At 38.7% G+C, this 15,125-nt stretch overlaps 1 protein-coding gene across 4 annotated transcripts in view; it reads right to left on the bottom strand.

Annotated features, from left to right (window-relative positions):
* The window catches only part of LOC124143472 (neurogenic locus Notch protein-like), a 113,105-nt gene that overhangs the window by 41,276 nt on the left and 56,704 nt on the right, over positions 1 to 15,125 (bottom strand). Inside the window, exon 1 of one of the 4 annotated variants that reach the window (XM_046512468.2) lies at positions 8,473 to 9,338. The exons of the other annotated variants lie outside the window; for them this stretch is intronic. Coding sequence (XP_046368424.1) covers positions 8,473 to 8,530 — 58 coding nt within the window. The 5' untranslated portion in view covers positions 8,531 to 9,338. Of the gene's footprint in view, positions 1 to 8,472; positions 9,339 to 15,125 lie in introns of those variants that run through there. 4 annotated transcript variants of the gene reach the window in all.

Raw genomic sequence — 15,125 nt, forward strand, 5'->3', positions numbered from 1 at the left:
ACAGAGATAGGCCTTGCCATAGTCAGCAGCAACTACTACATCTACTACTACTGCAGCTGTTACAACTGCTATTCCACTAACTACTACTGCTGCTGTTACAACTGCTATTCCACTAACTACTACTACTACTACTACTACTACTACTACTACTATTACAACTGCTTTTCCACTAACTACTACTACTACTACTACTACTGTTTAATGCCACACAATGCAATATTTCAGCTATATGACAGAGGTCTGTAAATAATCGAGTGTGGACCAGACAATCCAGTGATTGATATAATAAGCATCGATCCACGCATTTGGGATACGATGACATGCATCAACCAAGTCAGCATCACCTGATCCCATCACTGGCCTCTTATGACTAGCATACCAAATACTTGTACTACCACTTTAACAACTACTGCTACTACAACTAGTGGTTGTATGGCCCAATCTACTCCTGCTGCTACTTCTACTACAATGGCAGCTACTACTACTACTACTACTACTACTACTACTACTACTACTACTTAACCACTGCTTGTCTGGTCCAAACTTAACTGTATACCCGCCACCTTGATATATCAGGAACATTGCTATTAGTGTTGGACTCCTGACTCCTGTTCTTACTCTGGTATAAAGATGTTTAAATTCGGTAAAACTGAATTACATGGTTAGAATCCCTTCATAAAGCATCCCATCTCTAAATGTGGTTCTGATTATTCTTAGCTATACATTGCCACCTTTAAAAAATCCCTCTTTGTGTGTCAAACACTTACATGAATGCTATTCTCAGCATACACTAACCTCAAACATATTCAGCTACTGGCAAACTGGCTAATTTGATGCCAAGCACGTAACTCGCTGGGAAAATTACAAGTTATTACATGCCGGAAAATATACTTGAAATTTCTCAAGCCTTCGCATGTAAGGTGACAACTCTGTTATGCCAAGTATAACTAATCAATAAGTAATTCATTAACAAAAGGATATTCTTGACTTGAACCAACCTATTTCCTTCCGGGGGTAGATAGGGCTTGTCGCAATGCTCTCAAGCCTGTATGCTCATGCTGACCATATACAAATTGGTGCAGTGTTGAAAGATTAACTATCATCATACATGAAAAAGATTGTATCAGTTTCCTCATTATTCCATTGTACTAAGAATGCTTTAAGAACTCCATTCTGGCTACTTGGGCACTGACACATGGGTCCTTAGCAGCCTATGCTGGCCAAAGGTGACCAAATGGATTGGATGGTCAAGCTTGGTGACTAGGATGCTAGTATGTCATCATACCCTGATGGTGTGGGATGTTACTCAAAACATTGATCACTGGATTGTTTGGTCCAGACTGGATTATTTTCAGGCTACCATTACACAGCTGGAATATTGCTGAGTGCGTCAAGAACAAAAATTAAACAAAAAATCTTGCGCACAGTTCAACCTTTTCAGGAAGAAAGCTGTTACAAAACTTATTGAAATTCACATAAATTGGTACTTATAAAAATCGAAACAATATCAAATCTAGGAGAACATAAATATATTCTGATTGCGAAGAATCATAAATCAACCAGTCAAAGCATCAAAACATGTTATCTCAACCATCAATAGCAATTACCACAAAATATCTAAAGAGCACACTACAGCTGATTACTGATACTCAATCAATTGAAAACTATTCTTCAGAAACAGCTTAGCACATAATCAAACTATTCCAATGAAATGTGGTGTAGTCGTAAAACCTGTGCCTACCAACCATCCTGATTCATTGTATTGTATAAATATTTAATGCAATACCCATGTAATTGAGGGCTGAGTATATGTCAAACCAATTACATTCAATACAAGGTCTTTATGATTCATAATCTTGCTTAAATGGCAGATCAAGCCACTCATATGACACAATTTTGCATATTATACTATAGGAACAAGAGTATCCTATCATCAATATGGTTTTCAGTCAGTGAGAAAGATTGAACACAGAAAAATACAGATAATAAGACATTAAGTCCAGTAGATAAACAAGCATCTATTGTTGCCTAGTAAGCTTGATTATCAGGCGTGACAATTATTAAGATTCATAAACAGGGAGCAACCACATATTGACACATTTCATCAAAATTTACTTCAATAAATTAATTAAAACAAACTCAATCATCTCAAGAGCTCTGGGAAAGGGGCAAGCAGTTTTCAAGAATTCTTTATTGCAACTTGTCATTACCAATTTCAGAGAGACATTCAGCTACTTAGTAGCCCTGCAAACTCCAAGTTCAAAACATCTTCTCATATATCCTGACCCACTTTCAGCCTGGACGCAGAGTGTGGGAAAATGATCCTATCGAGCCCTATGTCCTCTTTTTTCAGAGCTTATAACTTGCCTCCAGATCTGTTTCTCCAAAAATGCCTCCTCTGTTCACTTGAATCTGTTACAAAGTTTAGGCTTATTCAGGCATTAATGGCATTAAGCAGTCAGTTAGTACTACACAATCAAACTGATGCTGCCACAGTACAATGTACATACACAAATGCAGTGTTTTGGAAAACTTGGGTCAGTTTTTAACAGGAGCAAATCTGACCTTCAGCTGCAAGTTATCATATACCCTGTATGTTACTGAGCTTTCTTTCTGGTGTTCCTAGCCTTACAGTTAGTTTGTGTCACCAAGATAAGATCATTTAATGGGTTTCATCTGTTGTAGCATATATTCCTGTTTTTTTTCTGTTTTAGTTAAAATGTTGTAAAGTATTAAGTTTGAGTCACTTTTTATGCATCAATCTAGGACAAATTGATTTTTAGTATCTCATTGTGGCTTGACAAACTTCATTTGTATGTACATTTTGTGTATTTACTTCACATTCAAGTGTGTGTAACACCTTAATAAACAATCTACTACTAGTACTACTTGTATTACTGCCCAGTGCACGTGACCTGGGTGAGAAATTAACTGTTCTGTGACCTGGGTGAGAAATTAACTGTTCTGTGACCTGGGTGATAAATTAACAGTTCTGTGACCATGGTGAGAAATTAACTGTTCTGTGACCTGGGTGAGAAATTAACAGTTCTGTGACCATGGTGAGAAATTAACAGTTCTGTGACCTGGGTGAGAAATTAACAGTTCTGTGACCATGGTGAGAAATTAACTGTTCTGTGACCTGGGTGAGACAATTAACTGTTCTGTGACCTGGGTGAGAAATTAACTGTTCTGTGACCTTGGTGAGAAATTAACTGTTCTGTGACCTGGGTGAGACAATTAACTGTTCTGTGACCTGGGTGAGAAATTAACAGTTCTGTGACCTGGGTGAGAAATTAACTGTTCTGTGACCTGGGTGAGAAATTAACTGTTCTGTGACCTGGGTGAGACAATTAACTGTTCTGTGACCTGGGTGAGAAATTAACTGTTCTGTTACCTGGGTGAGAAATTAACTGTTCTGTGACCTGGGTGAGACAATTAACTGTTCTGTGACCTGGGTGAGAAATTAACTGTTCTGTGACCTGGGTGAGAAATTAACTGTTCTGTGACCTGGGTGATAAATTAACTGTTCTGTGACCTGGGTGAGAAATTAACAGTTCTGTGACCTGGGTGAGAAATTAACTGTTCTGTGACCATGGTGAGAAATTAACAGTTCTGTGACCTGGGTGAGAAATTAACAGTTCTGTGACCTGGGTGAGAAAGGTTGTGTTCTTCATGTGAATCTATTCGAATTAGTGGGTCTGAAACTATAGCTGTTTTTGTTAACTATTCCTTAACCTGGATGTGAAACTGTGTCCTTTCAAGACTATTCTGTATAATTACTCTGCACAATATAAACTATTCTGAGATAGAACTACTTTGTTCACTCAACATACTTGCAATATGTCAACATGAAACTTTATGGATAAGAATTTCTTTATTTTTTAACTTCTTGTCAAGTCTTCCAGATTCTTCAAAGACTACACTACCAATATACAAAATACATCAAACAACACTTTTCAGGTAGATATAATTTCTTTGTTCAAATACTTGCATTATCTGTCAAGAAAACAAAATTGATACCACAAAAACTGAAAAAATCTATCATGTGACTAATAATCTATATATTGACTGAGAAAGTGAACAACTGCTGAGTCATAAAAGTACATGTATCTAAACACAAGGTCATCGCGAAAGTAGTGTTTTGGGGTCAGATTTAACTGCAGTCACCACGGTTTATAATCTTTATGCATTGGCTTGCATGACCTTTTACTCATGAGCAGATGATTTCAGATGGTTATTTCCTTCAGAGGAGGGTGTGGCCAGATTGAGTGTTACGTAGTACAACAATGTTGCAAGAGGTATTCAGTTAAGACTTCCTTTCACATAGCACTGATCCCACGGCTTGTAACAATGAGTGAGTAACATTCAGCAATATTCCAGCCTCGCAATGATAGGAGAAACACAATGTTCCTTTATGGGTTAGAAACCTGGTCTTCAGCAGGACAAGGAAATGCTTCAACCACAGGACTAAACCACCACTCCTTGTAACAGTGCCAAGCAAGGTACCATGTTTTCTTCTCAGAGAGGATATTCATTGGGGTATAGGCTTATATTCTCCTGGATGTTTTTAATGTCCCATAACATCAATGGTCATATCTGTGATGTAGGGATGAAATATCACACACACGAAATAGATAACCCTACAACCAGGAACTACATACTGTATGTTGACATCCCTACATATGGTCTGTCGCCATCTACATCCCTACATATTGTTGGCATTGTGTATTCATACATATTGTTGGTCAACATCTACATCCCTACCTATTATTGGTCGACATCTACATGACTACCTATTATCGGTCGACATCTACATGCCTACCTATTATCGGTCGACATCTACATCCCCACATATTATCGGTGGACATATACATGCCTACCTATTATCGGTCGACATCTACACGACTACCTATTGTCGGTCGTACATCTACATGCCTACCTATTATCGGTCAACATCTACATGACTACCTATTATCGGTCGACATATACAACCCTACATATTGTCAGTCGACATCTACATCCCCAGATATTATCGGTCGACATCTACATGCCTACCTATTGTCGGTCGACATCTACATCCCCACATATTATCTGTCGACATAGCCATGACTACCTATTGCCGGTCGTACATCTACATGCCTACCTATTATCGGTCAACATCTACATGACTACCTATTATCGGTCGACATATACAACCCTACATATTGTCAGTCGACATCTACATCCCCAGATATTATCGGTCGACATCTACATCCCTACCTACTGTCGGTCGACATCTACATCCCCACATATTGTCGGTCGACATTGTTACACATCATCTGTCTACATCACCACATATTATTGGTCTACCTCTCCACATATTGTCTTCTACATCCCTTCATATCTTCTTTCTATATCCCAAAGTATTGTCTGTATACATCAACATCAATGTATAGACAGTCTACATTACTATATACTGTTAGTCTACATCCATACTGTCGGTCTACTTACATACATACAACCAGTCTACATCCATACTGTCGGTCTACTTACATACATACAACCAGTCTACATCCATACTGTCGGTCTACTTACATACATACAACCAGTCTACATCCATACTGTTGGTCTACTTACATACATACAACCAGTCTACATCCATACTGTCGGTCTACTTACATACATACAACCAGTCTACATCCATACTGTCGGTCTACTTACATACATACAACCAGTCTACATCCATACTGTCGGTCTACTTACATACATACAACCAGTCTACATCCATACTGTCGGTCTACTTACATACATACAACCAGTCTACATCCATACTGTAGGTCTACTTACATACATACAACCAGTCTACATCCATACTGTCGGTCTACTTACATACATACAACCAGTCTACATCCATACTGTAGGTCTACTTACATACATACAACCAGTCTACATCCATACTGTCGGTCTACTTACATACATACAACCAGTCTACATCCATACTGTTGGTCTACTTACATACATACAACCAGTCTACATCCATACTGTCGGTCTACTTACATACATACAACCAGTCTACATCCATACTGTCGGTCTACTTACATACATACAACCAGTCTACATCCATACTGTAGGTCTACTTACATACATACAACCAGTCTACATCCATACTGTCGGTCTACTTACATACATACAACCAGTCTACATCCATACTGTAGGTCTACTTACATACATACAACCAGTCTACATCCATACTGTCGGTCTACTTACATACATACAACCAGTCTACATCCATACTGTTGGTCTACTTACATACATACAACCAGTCTACATCCATACTGTCGGTCTACTTACATACATACAACCAGTCTACATCCATACTGTCGGTCTACTTACATACATACAACCAGTCTACATCCATACTGTCGGTCTACTTACATACATACAACCAGTCTACATCCATACTGTTGGTCTACTTACATACATACAACCAGTCTACATCCATACTGTCGGTCTACTTACATACATACAACCAGTCTACATCCATACTGTCGGTCTACTTACATACATACAACCAGTCTACATCCATACTGTCGGTCTACTTACATACATACAACCAGTCTACATCCATACTGTCGGTCTACTTACATACATACAACCAGTCTACATCCATACTGTAGGTCTACTTACATACATACAACCAGTCTACATCCATACTGTCGGTCTACTTACATACATACAACCAGTCTACATCCATACTGTAGGTCTACTTACATACATACAACCAGTCTACATCCATACTGTCGGTCTACTTACATACATACAACCAGTCTACATCCATACTGTCGGTCTACTTACATACATACAACCAGTCTACATCCATACTGTCGGTCTACTTACATACATACAACCAGTCTACATCCATACTGTCGGTCTACTTACATACATACAACCAGTCTACATCCATACTGTAGGTCTACTTACATACATACAACCAGTCTACATCCATACTGTCGGTCTACTTACATACATACAACCAGTCTACATCCATACTGTAGGTCTACTTACATACATACAACCAGTCTACATCCATACTGTCGGTCTACTTACATACATACAACCAGTCTACATCCATACTGTTGGTCTACTTACATACATACAACCAGTCTACATCCATACTGTCGGTCTACTTACATACATACAACCAGTCTACATCCATACTGTCGGTCTACTTACATACATACAACCAGTCTACATCCATACTGTCAGTCTACTTACATACATACAACCAGTCTACATCCATACTGTCAGTCTGCTTCCCTACATACTCTAGGTCTATGACTCTAAGTCTCATTCATCAGGTGAATAAATGCTATGAGGCAGAGAGCATTTACATGTACAGGTAAAAACAACAAAATAATAAGATAACAAAGGTGGAAACTTAACAAGTGAAGCCAACAGTTTCCCTGCATCCTAGCATTCATTCACCTGCGGCGTTAAACAGCATACCAACCAACTAAATCATTCACCTGATGAAGTTAGCCTATACCACGGAACAATATAGGTCTATGCATATACTCTGAAACGTTGTGTTCCTCATAATAAAGAAGTTAACATACACAAATTCTCTCTACTGTTTTTCAAAAAGTCAACTTTTTTTTTTTCAAAGACAGTTGTTTCTCACAGAACAAGAATACCAAATTTATATACAATTTAAGTTCAATGTCTGCTGTAATAAATGTCAATCAATGACATCAGGAAGGCAATCCATACCTAAAATCAAATCATTTGGCAAGAGATCTGAGTAACGGAACATTTATCCTCAAGTAGGATCTGTTGTGATTTCTGGTCATAACGATGAATCAACAGACCCGATATTATATGGACACCAGATAACAGAGGCTAGATAATACTCCCAGTGTACCCACCCTACCTCCCATAACGTTATAAGTATACTTAGTACATCAAAATCAACAAGTACATGTTTACAAACATGGCAGACATAGCCTCTGTATACTCTCGGTCCAAGTAACACTCCTCACAAGCTTGTTCCATAAACAGTATACATAAACATAAACAGTCCTGGAGAGGACTAATTATCATACAAGGGGACTGATATTAACTAGTAAGTAATCTGTTATATCTACAAGTGTTTATAAGTACGCATTGCATCACATAGAAGGCAGCTCCCAGGTTGAATTTCTCAGCCCTACTTCTTGGCTGCCAGCACTGTGAGAACCCATGCTGGATGGGTAAGCCTGGGAAAATGCCAACAAACTTTCAGCTTCTATGCTTTAGGTTTACAAAGTCAACCTGTCTGCACGGAAATTGAAGCATTAAGATTGTAATAAACTTCATAGCTGTAGTACAGATTGTAAAATCTGTTGGTTGGTGGAAATGGGAGAGTGAACTTTGTAGACTAGGACAGCCACAATCAACAGATGTGTGCAAGTGGGATAAAGTTTCTCAAACTTCTACAGCACATGAAATACTTACTTCCAAAGAAGACAACCACTCCAAGTATCCAAAAGGAGCTGAGTAACATCCCAGGCATTGTTAGTTAAGACATATTCCAGTAAAATATCCAAAGAGTGGGCTAGTACACCAAACAATCCCTGTTGTACGTAAGTTTATCCCACAACAAATCTGTGTCCGTGGTCTTCAACCATTGAATGCCTACACACAGCCCAGTCACACAGCACATAGGGCAAAGCTCGTCTGTCTCTCCTAGTCCTCGCTTGAGCGAGCACAAGAGTTTCACATCGCAAGCGACAATTATGGCCCGGTCACATGGCTGGGAGAAGGGAAGTGGCCTATTCAAATGGTAATCACAGCACTGGGGCTGCCTGTAATAAGGCTCCCCTCTCTCACACAATAGAATTCGGGGACCAGCCAGCTTAGGCTCACAGCTGTTACAAGGGGGACCTTTTCTCCCCGCACAAACAAATCAGTTGTGTTCAATGGACACTAGTAGCAGGTATTTCTACCTGTTGATGACAGTCGGACCCTGGGTCACTGGTGGACTGACTATTGTTGTCCTTGTGAAAATAAGACTTTTGAAAGATCTTGATTTGTCTCTGGTTTCTAAACTTTTGGCAATGGGTGACAGACTCTTTCACAAAAGATTCTTAAACCTGTGTTTATATTACATGTTATTTTATCTTTAAACTGTTTTTCTCTTCTTTTCCTTCGGCTTAAAGAACAAATATTCATTCCATTAAAAAAACATCACTTGATTTTGGGTGATGAGATCCATTTTCACACTATATAGAGATTATGAAAACTCTATTGATTTTTCATATTTCACTGAAAGATGGTTATGAAAAGTGATATCATTGAGGAAGGAGTGATATCATCCTCAGAACGCCATGACATTCCAACATCGTCAATAACAATCTCAATCTCTGACATCACTTTGAATCATCAGGAAAGTCCGGCTGAAACTTATCACCCACCCACTATTGTCTAACTCGGCAAGTTAGAGAGATATCTCACGGATATACAACATTACTTATATCCTATAACACTTAGAATTAATGTATCAACACAATCCATCCAACAAAACAAGAAACAATTCCTCTTTAACTGTCACTATATATAGCCATGTTCCTGAGCGTCCAACTCCATCATCACACACAGGGTTGCAGCACACCAGAACAGCTCCTGAAAATCCATATGGAGCCAGCACCGTCACAGTATGTAATAACTATCTTTAGCCAAGTCATTCAGGTGCAACACAACATCACAGCCATTGTTCAAAGAAAACATCAATATTCTACAGATTCAGTCAAGTGTGACCTGCCCACACCATGCAGATTTCCTGTCACCCTCAACACAACACAAGGACAATCTGTACTCAAATTGTCAAATTCTTCATTTAGGCTGTCAATTTCCCGGATATGCACATGAAACAGTACTCAGTGTTGATGTGTAACAGTGTAGGTTTGGTCTCGCTCTACTTGGTGTTCCAGCTGAGTTAACAAGCTATGCCTGAAGACAATACCTTGGCTGACACTTCTCACCTGACAAGCAGAATTCATTAACTAATTCTATTAATGACTGAATGTCGACACGAGCCAGTCTGAGTACTTGTCAATTCCCTGCTACTGTTATACTAATTGCTTTATATAAACAACATCTACAGCTTCATTATGAAATTAAGATTTTCTTCAAATGGTGCTCCATTTGTTTCAAAATGTCAATTTACAAAATTAATTGTAAACATAAATTGGAATTTTGTTACAAAAGATATATTTACCTACCAGTCAACCCATTTAAACCCCCCCCAAAAACAGATTTATAATAGTGACAATTATTTCCTACACGGAAAATAAACTGAAACGTAAGTAATATACTTAATTTCCTCTAGATATGAATTCATTACTGAAAAAAACAATCAAGTTAGAACATGTCCAACAACCTTCACTGCTCTTTCAGTTTAGTGAAACTAAACTCAGGATACTAGTTCTGTTCATAACTGTATCCATATCAACAATATGATAAAAAGACATTTGAAGCGTTAAATCAATAACTCATTCAAACTTATAAACAACCCAGGCCTGATCATAAACACAAATATTACTATCAAGTTCCCCAAAACACATGAGATTGATCTGACTTCTAATAAATGTCCAGTGGATGCGGGCGAGATTCTTCATGCCTCCAGAGGTATCCATTTGTTGTAAGTCACAAGCATAACAGCCGTAAATTATCAATCACCAAATCTGGATGCAAATGTTGCAGAGGTCTTTCCCATGCAGCTGAGACTCAAATCAACACCCTTGCTGAAATACCCCCCATCTTGGCTAGTTGGTGGAAGTTTATGTCTAGATGTGCTGTGTTACAGCGTTCAGGTTGCTCCCTACTCCCCATCCAAACTCTGTCTGGCCTAGGACAAGTTCAAAGGATGATATCACTGGGAGAAATGGGTGCATTCTAAACCATGTGTTTGTCTTATGGAAAAAGTATGCGTTGTTCTCGAAACAAACAAATCCTTTGTGGACTCGAGCTCCGCATTTGTGTTGTCTTTGTGAATAACTAGCCCCTAGAAGTTCCGCAGGATGGATTGTCGATCGCAGCCCACACCATTGCCTATAGGGGCTGATCGCAAGCACTTCGTCAGTGTGTTTGCCTGAGAGTTACCTGTCCTTGAATAGGAGGCTTATTCCAGATTCTGAGTAGGTTTTTACATCAGAATCAACAAACCTGATCGTTAGCTTAAGAAAAACGGTGCATTTTGGGCAGCATAGTTGACCCATTAGCAGCAACGTAGAAACTCTCACAAATAATGGGGAATAAATGCAATAACAGCTATCAGAAGGCACTATTTATAATTAGTTGGCGCAGAAATAATGGAAACCGTTCGACAGTTCTAAGTTGGGAGTTCTCAATAGGACAAGTCATAAATGAGGCTGAATTAGCCACTGATTCTATCTACACGAGTTCGACCAAAAAAACCATCCTAATCATGAAAGCAGCAACTTAACTATTTGTCTTCAGTAATTGTTTGCTGCAAGATACAAATTTGTGTTCAAATGCATCATATCATAAAACTGATAGCTGTTTTGAGAATCACATGGTTCTGGGTGTACTGCTGCATGACGTTACACACAGTAGTTACGATTGATATTTTTGTATCAAATTCTGTTTAAAATATCAGTATGCTCAAAGGAGCAATATTTATCTAAGAATTGTTTGTTTCAGATTTCCAGTCCTATTTTCTTCATACATAAGGAGACAACTATCCTTTAACACCTGCTGTTCTCATCATTTGACACTGATTCATAAAAAACACATGCTCGTGATAAAATCAGAATTGTACAATCGACTCTGCTTTTAGCCAGGTTTTCTTATGAACATGGAAAGGGTTTTGTTGCTTTTATTTTCCCACCTGCCAGTTGTGTGTTAGTAGTACGACACAAACAGTAAGGGAGTATATCAGGCTGTTAAGCACCCTATCAAAAGGTACACTATAGTCTATTCCAGAATTTGCTGACTATAATACACTCACTCTCAACCACAGTTTCAATGAGCTAACATATTACAAAGGAACATTTTCAGTCCACAAACAAGCATGTTTTCAAAACATCTGCAGTTTTGATTTGTATGTGTCTGTCATTTGTCAAGCAATGCTGTAAGATGTTCTACAGTAAAAGTCCATTAACCTCCCCATTACGCAACTTCATATAATATGTACATAAAGATTTTTGGCCAATTTTAACATTTAATGCATTATCACGAAATGTAATCTGACAAAAAAAAATAGTTAAACTTTCCATCATTATCTAAAACCCCGAGAATGAGCTGCGAGATTTATAGCAAGTTAGTAAACAAAGAAATCAGACAGCCAGCCCAAAAAGCTTTTAATCAAAACAAACAGACACAGCAAAAATATGCAATCAAACCGAGTGATCATTTTGTGGCAAGACTGTTTAATTAGAAAATGACTTCATCGACATGTGAGCAATACCCACTTGCCAAAAGTTGGACAAATAAATTCATCCTGAGCAAGCAAATATTGTATAAAACTACTTCCCTGAAAACAAAGATTGAATAACAGGACATCACATGAAATGATTCTATTAAAGAATTTGTCGACAGATGTAGTTTTATAACCATGTCACGAAAACAATTGCTTATGAATGTCCACTACCAGAGGCTTCATATTCAATAAACTTCCTTTGCGAGAGAGTTTGGTGGGAGAATGGCAGGCCTTTTGTTCAGCCGACAGGGCGAAAGAGTAATTGCTTGTCCTAACCAATGAAAAATGAGCATTTGAGTTAAATGTTAAGTTTGTTCATTAGCTGCTTGGCTGATTGCATCGAACCAAATATGGGAAATTCCTCCATTCAAATCTATCACAGACTTGTAACCATACACCAAGACAAGAAGTTCTTTTGTTCACTCACAATGTTAAGATAGAGTTCTTCACTCTCTTTAAAAAAATCTCATATTTTATCACAAAAAGTTAAGAAGGGATGTGAATCTATTGATCAAAAAGTGATGGAAATAATAGCCTGGCACAAACTGTATACACTCACAGTGACATTGTAAAGTCACTACCTCCTCTATCAACAGCATCAGCAAACCACTTTCCCATTACAGCATTAGCTTTTCCTTCAGAACATATAGAGAATCTCACCCTCGTGTCTTTTGATATCAAATATATCAACACGAGTTGATAAAAGTGGAAAAATTCCGAGGCTTGCCCAGGATTTTTGCCACTTTTATCAACGAGTGTTGATATATTTGTTATCAAAAGACACCAGGGTGAGATTTTTTTTATCATCCAACATCATTTTTTCAACTTTTTCAATTTGTAGACAGTTATTAGCAGTGTCTTCAGTGTAAAAAAGTACTGCAAACAGCTTCAGTAGCAGAGCCATTAGTGATGTCATTTGATTGTGACGTCATAGTAACCAGTGACGTCACAATGGTCTGCAAAGCATTGTGATATAATTTCATTGCAGCCATATCTACAGTGTAGATATCGCTTGATCTCATCCAAGCGATATCTCCTGTGCAAGCCAGTTTTGGATGATAAACAGCATTTTCATGGTCTGACACTCAAACAAATATATATCTTGATTTTCATTCACTTGTGGTACATAGCTATCTTTCTATCCACTTTTTTGAGAATTGTAATATATGTAAAGCTAATTGCAAGAAGTCTACAGATCTTACCAAGTTTTATATGTTAAAATTCCTAATTCTTATCTATGTATGTTGACCTTACCACAATATTTATTATTTATAGTATGGAAAAATATTCTAATCTTTATATATGGCTGAGAGAACATTGCTCTGTATGCAGAGGTTGGCCATATTACAGCCACTAACATAAAATAAGACTCAGCAGTCAGGGAATGATGACACGCAATCTGCCAGGTCTTACATCCGCATCACCCCATCCATTAGTACAAAATAATTGGGTACTGACCACAATCCCTACACAGAGACAAGCATGAGATACTGGGGACCTATTCTGCTCAGAATCCCTACAGGGAGACATGCATTAGATACTGGGGACCTATTCTGCTCAGAATCCCTACACAGAGACAAGCATGAGATATTGGGGACCTATTCTGCCCACAATCCCTACAGGGAGACAAGCATGAGATACTGGGGACCTATTCTGCCCACAATCTCTACAGGGAGACAAGCATGAGATACTGGGGACCTATTCTGCTCAGAATCCCTACAGGGAGACAAGCATGAGATACTGGGGACCTATTCTGCTCAGAATCCCTACACAGAGATAAGTGAGTGAGTGAGTGTGGTTTTACGCTGCTTTTAGCAATATTCCAGCAATATCACGGCGGGGAACACCAGAAATGGGCTTCACACATTGTACCCATGTCGGGAATCGAACCCGGGTCTTCGGCGTGACGAGCGAACGCTTTAACCACTAGGCTACCCGACCGCCCCTCACAGAGACAAGCATTAGATACTGGGGACCTATTCTGCTCAGAATTCCTACAGGGAGACAAGCATGAGATACTGGGGACATATTCTGCCCAGAATTGCCACAGGGAGACCAGTCAAGCATGAAGTTCTGTGGATTATTTTTCCCAATGGGAACACTTCTCATCTACATTCAGAGCCTTTGATGACATTTGATTATTTTGATAGTCAAATCACAAAAACATACACTCCCATACTAATGTACACCTTTGTTGACTGAAGCCAGTGGTCATCACGGCCAGTGATATTAGAGTCAGTTAAATGTCATCTTCCCTCTGAACCAGTCAATCTACTCTGGTCACACACAGCCCCTATGTGACGAGCTGTCACAGCTGACAGCCCCAATATATCACCTTCACAATTAAAACATGGCCATCACCACCATTGGTCAAGGCTGCTCCACAGGCCAGCAGGAAGACCCTGACACCAAGGCTACAATGTTGGATTAGATATTAATTGCACTATAATCTAGTCATTCATTAATGTCAAAATTATTTCACATGTACATGTCATAATTGTCATACAGAAGATGTTAGGATTTAGAATTAGCTGAACTTTGAAATAACGGTGTTGCAAGCTATACCAACATAGCATACAGGTCTACAGGATGGTCGAGTTTTATTGGATTAAAAATGAAAAATGGTCCTGTTCATTCAGTCGCTGATCTACCATCAACGTGCTGACAA

The sequence above is a fragment of the Haliotis rufescens genome, unplaced genomic scaffold (genome assembly GCF_023055435.1).
Source record: "Haliotis rufescens isolate VD_foot unplaced genomic scaffold, xgHalRufe1.0.p SCAF_8, whole genome shotgun sequence".
NCBI lineage: Eukaryota > Metazoa > Mollusca > Gastropoda > Lepetellida > Haliotidae > Haliotis > Haliotis rufescens.